Source organism: Trachemys scripta, chromosome 1 (assembly GCF_013100865.1).
Source record: "Trachemys scripta elegans isolate TJP31775 chromosome 1, CAS_Tse_1.0, whole genome shotgun sequence".
Classification (NCBI taxonomy): domain Eukaryota; kingdom Metazoa; phylum Chordata; order Testudines; family Emydidae; genus Trachemys; species Trachemys scripta.
The window spans coordinates 137,978,076-137,985,773 of NC_048298.1; the positions used below are offsets into that span (position 1 = coordinate 137,978,076).

Genomic DNA, 7,698 nt, shown 5'->3' on the forward strand with positions numbered 1-7,698 from the left:
GGGGCACTGCCTGTACTTTTCTCCCCAGGGTCAGTTTGCTGGGGGGAGGGGCAATTTTCACATCTTTGGAGGAGAGCAAAGGTCATATCTGCAGACACTCCCCCCTACCCCCACAGTTGGGGAGGGGAGAACCAAAGGCAGAAGTGGGGCAGTTTCTATTCTCACCCTGATCCCTTCAGTGCTGCAGCAAGGGAGTCCTGCCCCCCCCCCCCCCCCCCCCACCCCCCGCCCAGAGAGCAGGCATCCCCGCATCACCATCTCCTGCCTCCTTCTCTTTCCAGCATGGCTGTGCAGGCCCTGGCGCGCATGCTGCGCCTCAGAGGCAGTCAGCCAGCTGTGGAGATAATGGACCAAGAGCGAGGCTGGCAGCAGCTAGAGGAGGCCCAGCATGAGGGGTTCGCTCTCCTTAGCAGGTGAGGACAGAGGCTGGAGGAGTCACGTTCTCGCTCTGGAGCCCAGTGGGGCAGAGATGGGAGGGGGTGGCCGGGACCGGGCCAGATTCCGGCATGTGCAGGGTTGTCATGCACACATCAACACGAGCTCTTGTTCTCTCCCAGGGCCATAGTGACCCACCCAAACCTGGCCCTGAAGCTGGGTAGGAAGCTCCTGAAGAGCATCCCACAGCTTCTCCTTCCCAGCTTCCAGGCCAGCCAGGAGGGCGAACGCATGGCCTGCACCGCCCTGTTTGCAGAAGTGAGCCTGGAGGACCAGGCGGGAGGGTTAACCAGGCCCAGAAGCTGATGGAACAGGGGGCCAATAGCTGGTCAGCCAATGAGAGATGGTCCTGGTGGTGTATTGCTTGTAAATTAATCCCTCTGCTGGGGGCTCTGTGGTGAGGTTTGGGAGCAACCCACTGGAACCAGAGGGAGTGCTCTGCCCTGCTCATGTCACTTCTGTTAAGCTCAGCTGAAGCCAGCCTCTCATGAACAGCAGTCGGTACGGATCTAAGTCACCTCCTGGCCCCTGATCATACTCCTTTCCCCTTGCTCCGGCCAGGCCAGGATCCACTGGCCTCACCCAGCCCTCTCTGACAGCTCCTTTCGGTCCCTTTAGTTCCTCAGCAGCCCCCTGCTGATGGGGAATGAGCCCAAAGCAATGCGGAAGCAGGTTGTGAAGGCCATGCTGCAGCAGACAGAGGACAGCAACATCCACATTCGAGGCAGAGCGCTGCATGGCCTCAGGAACGCAGTGACCGAGTTCCCGGACAAGGTGGGTCTGGAATGGTAGGATACTAGGCAGAGAGAGCTGGGTAGGAAGCTCCTGGTTCCCCTTCTTCCCAGCCCATGGCTCCTGTGGAGCAGACTGGGCTGTAGGCTGACTTGCCCAGACTGTGGTTACATTCAGGCTGATAGAGCATTGCTCACCAAGCAGCGTCCAAACCCTTCTCTGCAGGTCAGGAAGAAGCGACACCAGATCCTGGGGAGCTTTGTCCACGCTGTGTGCGAATTCTGGAACCCCCCGCGCCATTCTGGACACCATGGAAGGGCTCTGCTGGATGCTGCGAGACCCCAAGGCGCCTCTGAAGGCACATGTCGCCATCCCGCTGGCCCTGCAGGCAAGAACGTTCTTTGAGGATGTAAGTACCAAGCAGGGCAGGCCCCATGGCGTTATAGGGCACCCCAAAGGGGGAGATGCTCAGGACCTGCCCTCACACGGAGGGGGCTCAGTGTCCAGTGCAGGCACATTCCTGGATTTGTGGGGCAACTCAGCTCCTCTGCCAGGGGAGGCAGGGATAGAATCATTCTTGGGCCCTGGGCCCACAATTGTTAGGCAGCCCTGGGGCCCAGCAGGAAGGAGGGGAGTTTGCAGAGAATTGTCCTGTCGTTTGAACTAGCTGAAACCTCTCTGGGCTCTGCAGCTGCCAGGCTGATTCCCAAAGCATGTGAGGGCCTGAGCCTGTCCCCACTAACCACCCTGTGCCCCCTGTCTGCAGGAGAACAGCGGCCTGAGATGGGCCTCCATGGAGCTCTTTGGCCACCTCAGCAAATTTGTTTCCAAGAAGTCATCCCTCTTTGGAGTTGAGGTGGAGAAGAGCATGGGGATGCTGCTCATCCACCTACACAACGGGGACCCCCAGGTGGCCCAGGTGAGTGCAGCTGAGGGCTCATAGGGGCAGGGGTGGCTGGGGACATTATAACAACATGGCAAGGGTGGTGCAAACTCCCCCCTCCAAGCCCCAGATCTCCTCAGTGCTGCCCTGTGGCACCCAGGACGCCCCCACTAATCCAGCCCTCCCCCACCCCACATAGAGCTCTGCCAGCCCTCAGAGTGTAGCTGTGGGGTAGATCTGTGGGGTTTCCTTCTCCTCCTCCATTCCCCACAGGCACCTCCAGTCTCCCTGCCCAGCCAGACTCTCCACGGCTGTGGCTCCATTTTACAGCCTGCTCTGTTTAGCGGCCAGGCCCAGGTCTATCTGTGGCCCCTAGCAAATGACCTAACCCAAGCAGGGCCTTAGGAAAGGGCAGGTCGCTGAGACCGGCTGGCTCTCCATTGCTGATGCCCTGCCCTCACTTGTGTACTAGCTCCTGTCTGGGAATGAGCAGCCTCCTGCAGCAATCCCCCGCCCCCAAGTAGCAGCCCCCAATAGTGCCTGGGATTGAGGGGAGGCCAAGTACATTGGTCACCAGGCAGTGCTGTTAACGGCCCAACAGGGACCCACGGGGAATGGCCCCTTCCCTGCTTCAGGAGTTTCCCTCCCCGGCCCCAGCACCTGGAACTGGCTCCCCTCAACCCAGCCAAGCTGGAGATGGGGGCTGTGGGGCCTGCGGAACAACCGTCAGGCCAGAGAAGGTTCTGCGAAGAGGTGGCTCCTTGCTGCCCCAGCTCAGCGGAGTCTCCCCAAGCCACACAGAGCCTGCGAGTTGGCAGCCCGTTGCGTTCAGGGAGGCTCACCCAGCTCCCTTCTCGCCCTCTCCGGCAGGCATGCAGGGTGGCATTGGTGTGCTGCACACCCTTCCTCAGCTACCAGCCCCTGCGCACGCTCATGCGGAGCCAGCTGGCTGAGGGGGCAGCCCCCGCCATCCCCCAGTTCCTGAGCGAAGAACTGCAGGACCCTGGTGAGTGAGCTCTGGGGCGTGGGCCCTGCAGGACAGGGGGGTGGGAGGACCTAGGCACAGAGGGGTTTCCCTGCTCCAGGGAGTCCCCTCACTGACTCGGCCCCATCCCCCGCCCTTGAGGATGGCTCCCCTACAAGTCAGCTCTGTCCCATGGGAGGAGTCAAGGGGGAGAGGACTCTGACAGCCAGGGGTTCCTCACCTTCATAGCAGGCAGTTCCCCTCAGCCTGGGGAGGATGTGTGGCTTGGAACTAACTGGGTTCTTGGCTTCCCAGCTCCAGGACTGCCCAGGGAGGCTGAGCAAGAAGGCTGCCCTGAGAGCAGCAGCTGCCCAGCAGCTGATAGGTAAGAAAAGAGCTGAAGCTCTACTTCCTATTATCCCTCCCTGCCCGATGAATCCGGGGCCCAGTGTCACATGCACACTGCCAGCGGAGGGAGGAGGGGAGGCGCCTCCTCTGCCCACACACAAACCCACCCAACTTCCCGCCCCCCCCCCCCCCCCCCCCCCCCCCCCCCGGGCAAAGGGGGAACCAAGGCTCCTTGCAGCCAGATGTGGGAGGGCTCTGCAGCCAGAGGGTCTCCTCTGTCCTGGCCCTGGGCAAGCCCAGCACCTGCAGCAGGAGCAGGCCTGAGGGAAAGATCCTGCCTCCCAAAGGTCTCACCCTGGTTCCCCTTCCCTCTGTCCCCCCTCCCCCCCAGGCCCTGGCCCTGGCCCCGGCCCCAGCCAGGTTTCCCTGCAGCCTGTACAGGGAGGGCAGAGATTCACAGGAAGCCCCAGCCCTGTCCACCCCAGCTACTACCAGCCATGCAGGCAAAGAGCCAAGGTAGCAGCTCTGCCACACTGTGCTTCACACCAACTCCTAGTGGGGCTTGTGTGCACAACACCTCTCCTGGCCTTTGTGGGGCACGAGGCCAAAGGCAAAATGATTCCAGTAATCTTGGGCACTGACCCTGCACCCAGCTCCTTCCCCTCTTCTGCCCGGATGGACTGGGGGCGGGGAGCACCTTGAAGGACAGAAATACAAGTGGTGGCTGGTGCCCTGCATGCTGTTAAATAACCAGGCCCACCTGCCTCCCCTAGGATACATGATGGTCAATTGAAGCCAGAGAAGAGCAGGAGGCTTGGACCGCCCGCCCTGCTGTAAGTCATGGATGAGGGGTATGCTGTGCTGAGAGAAGGGGTGGGGGGGAATCGGGGAGGAGTTCTAGGGGCAGGGGGCAGCAACCACATCGCACGGTGGCTGGAAGCCAGAACCCAGTTGGAGTGACCTGCAGAGCATAGGAGCAGGGAGAAAGCCCTCGGGGCTGGTTCTGGGGTATCCTCTCCCCGGCCATAGTTTGAAACTCCCTGCCCCGTGGGGTGTTCCCATCCTGGCCCAGGCAGGAGCCATGACTGGTCAGCAGGGTCTGGGAGTCAGAAGTGAGTCGTTCCTGGCAGGCAGGGGGCAGTGGCAAGCAGAGAGGGGGTGGACTCCACAAGAGGGAAGGAAACAACCTCCCATGGGACACCCGGCTGCCGCCGACAGGGACTCTGAGCAGCAAGGGCAAGGCTGGGGGCTGCTCCGAGCCTCATTTGGTGCTAACTCTGCAGAACCCAGCCTGGCATATGCCAGGAAGTCGTGTTGCAGACCCAGCAGTAACCATCTCTCCCAAGGATTGCTGCCAGCCCCCTGCAAGTGGCAGCTCCAAGAGCCCTTGCATGCATGGAGCAGCTGACCACCCTCCCCCTCCCCCCTGCAGTCCCAGCTATGCTTATGAGGATACGAAATTCTAGCTCTGAGCCTCCCTGCCTTCAACAGCTCATTTTGCCCCAAAGGGCTGCACCAGAGCTGAGGAAACATATCCCAGGGCTGGAGTGTGTAGTCCAACCCCTCCCCCGCATCACGGGCATTAGTTCTGTCAGAGGCTGACACTGCCAACTGCTCACTAGGCAGAACCCAGCCAGGTGCTGAGCAGGCTCTCCTAGGCCTGGTGCTTAAATGCCTGTAGAGGCTGCAGTCAGCCCAAGAAGGGTGGGCAGGTGTTTGCGTAGAGTCGCAGGCTGAACTGCAGGCCACAAGCAGACCCAGTGTCACTTCTCACTGCCCCAATCCACAGAGCAGCCAGAATTTCCTTCACTCCGGCTGCAGGGTCTGGGCTCATCCAACATGTGACCCTGGCTGTCAGAAAACTCCCCAGCTCTCTTTAACAAGTGACTCCCTGCCCCCCCAGCAATCCCCCCCCGCCCCCCCCAGTCACTGCCGAGGAAAAACCGCGGGGGGCCCGCCGTTGTTTGGGGGGGGGGGGAGTTTAAGCTCTTTACATTGGCTCTGTAGTGAAGCGAGCTCCTAACCAGCAAGGCCACTAATAATAGCAAGAGCCAAGAGGTTATTTGAGCTAAACAAATTCTTTAAAGGAGGCAGGGTGTGAGTAAACAGAAACCTAAATTACAGCAGGTAGCATGTAAGCGGGAAAGGAGAAGTGTTAAGATGGCTTGTGAAGAGCAAATAACTGAAGGGATATAGACAAACACTAAAAAACACTTTAAGGAGATCAGAAGCCTGTGGAAGAACAGGTGGATTCAAGAGAGCAATTAAAGATGACAAGGACATTGCTGAGAAGCTAATATTTTTGTGTGTGCATCTTCTGACTTTATCACAGAGGCTGTTGGAGAGAGATCTGGCCCAGACCGGTTCTCTTCTAGTAATGGAGGTACCATCGGGGCTTGAGATAGCAGCAGAGGAGGTCCCGGACCAAGCTGATAATTTACAAAGTAACCCCTGCCCCCACTTCTTCGAGCTGGACTTCATCCTGCTCTTAGTAGTATAAGGGCCATACCATCAATCAAACCCTAGCCCACCCTTTGACCCCTTAAACCTTGCCCATCTGTCACCAGAAGTCCCACCCCATGGGGGTATTACTTCTGGGGTCAAGATGGCCACATGATCAGAAGCAAGGGTTGTCATGTGACCCCTCTAAGAACTCCTCCCACTGCCCTCTACCAATAAGGCTGGGTTTCACCACTGTAGGACCACCCCGAGAGGAGATTTGATCAATCAAGGAGCTCCGGGGCTGGATGACCCGTCCGGAAGTGGGTCATGTGACCCCTCTAACAACACCTCCCACCTCGCTCTACCAATTAAGATGGGTTTCAGCTGTAGGGACCACCCCTGAGAGGAGATTTAACCAATGGGAAGGAATTCGGAGGCGGGGTGACACATCCGGAAGTGTTTCATGTGACCCCTCTAAGAACTCCTCCCATCACCCTCTACCAATGGGTTTCGGCCTCATAGGACTGCCCCTGAGAGCAGATTTGACCAAAACAGGGCAGGTTCTGGGACGGGGTGAACCACCCAAAAGAGGGTCATGTGACTCCTCTAAGAACTCCTCCCAGCACCCTCTGCCAATCAGAGCACAGCACCATCACCCCATAAGTCCCAGGGCCGGGCAGAAGAGGCCATCTTTTACCAAGAACGCATGTTTTAGAAATTGTGGAAACATGGACTCCTTCACCACCCCCGTGAGAACTTCAGACTTTGTTTTAGGCCCGAGCACCTTTGGACTTGTGTGGAGAAAGCGCTACATCAGCGACAGTTCCGACAAGGGCCCTTTGACTCAATCGTTGATGGATACGCAGGTAGCCGACACCGAAACCCAAACCCTCATGAGGCACCCCGATGAGTGTGACGGCCTCTCATTGTCCACCCCCCTACAGGTGGAAGGCGATCATGGCTTGGAGGAGTCACCGGCAGACAAGGTGAATGGAAAAGACGTCGCCCAGGTAAATGAATGATTAAGAAGTGACGGTTGAGGATGGGGTGTAATGGGGTTAGGAACCGGGATTGCATAAATCTAAAATCAAGCAGTGGGGGTGCTTACACTGTTTCTTTTCTGAAAAATCTCTCAACAGCTTGACAATGCCTTTCTAGAGGCCTTTGAAAACTTGCACATCGGTAGCCCTGTGGGAGGAAATATATCATGCATCAGTTGTTTTTGCTCATGTCTGAGACACAGATCTCAAGAGGAAAATCCGGAAAAGGACAAAATGGAAGAATGAACCAGCTCAGACTCCCTTATGGTAGGGGTCATGGCGTCCATTTTTACAGGCAGCTGTAAAAGTTTGTGTTAAACCAGGTGATTAATAAAACTTATTTAAATATGTCAATATGAATGTGTCCCCCTCCATACTTGTGTTAGTAAAAGACGGTACCAGTAACAGTCATGTCTACACAGACGGCTCTGTTAAAGAAAATATATTACACCCCCGGGGAAGCTGGGAGCTTTGGTGGGGTGAACCCTCTTTTTCAAGTGGCCAAAAACATAGTAAAATTTTAAATAGAAGACAGGTAACAGCTTGGCTTTCAGACCAGGATGCTTACACTTTACACAAACTGGCTCGAATGCGTTTTAAAAGAAACAAGACCATTGTTTCAGATGTAGATGCACAATGGCAGGCAGATTTGGTGGAGTTTTTAAGTACATCTTAATGATAGACATTCTATCCAAATATGCCTTGGCCTTAGGCCTAAAAGACAAGACGAGTGGTGAGGTATCCAAGGCCTTTAAAGCTATTTTCAGTGAAGGTCACGTGCCTCAAAAATTACAAACCAATCGGGGGAAAGAATTTTAAACAAACCTTTAAGCAGATTGTTAAAGCAGCATGGA

The 7,698-nt window shown here is 56.8% G+C and overlaps 1 protein-coding gene across 3 annotated transcripts; it reads left to right on the forward strand.

Moving 5' to 3' along the window:
- Positions 1 to 266: 266 nt before the first annotated feature.
- On the forward strand, positions 267 to 7,282 carry LOC117885358. Of its 3 annotated transcripts, XM_034786680.1 has the most exons (10): positions 267 to 413; positions 1,054 to 1,209; positions 1,393 to 1,576; positions 1,934 to 2,086; positions 2,921 to 3,056; positions 3,330 to 3,399; positions 4,136 to 4,195; positions 6,063 to 6,670; positions 6,749 to 6,814; positions 6,944 to 7,282. In XM_034786680.1, exons 3-8 carry the CDS (start codon positions 1,478 to 1,480, stop codon positions 6,205 to 6,207), a joined length of 663 nt encoding a protein of 220 aa, XP_034642571.1. In that variant the 5' UTR covers positions 267 to 413; positions 1,054 to 1,209; positions 1,393 to 1,477; the 3' UTR covers positions 6,208 to 6,670; positions 6,749 to 6,814; positions 6,944 to 7,282. The 3 variants fall into 3 exon arrangements, with proteins under 3 accessions (XP_034642571.1, XP_034642567.1, XP_034642578.1); XM_034786676.1 differs by having other exon boundaries at positions 6,063 to 6,814; XM_034786687.1 differs by lacking the exons at positions 267 to 413; positions 1,054 to 1,209; positions 1,393 to 1,576; ... (2 more) ...; positions 3,330 to 3,399; positions 4,136 to 4,195 and having other exon boundaries at positions 6,217 to 6,670.
- Positions 7,283 to 7,698: the final 416 nt, after the last annotated feature.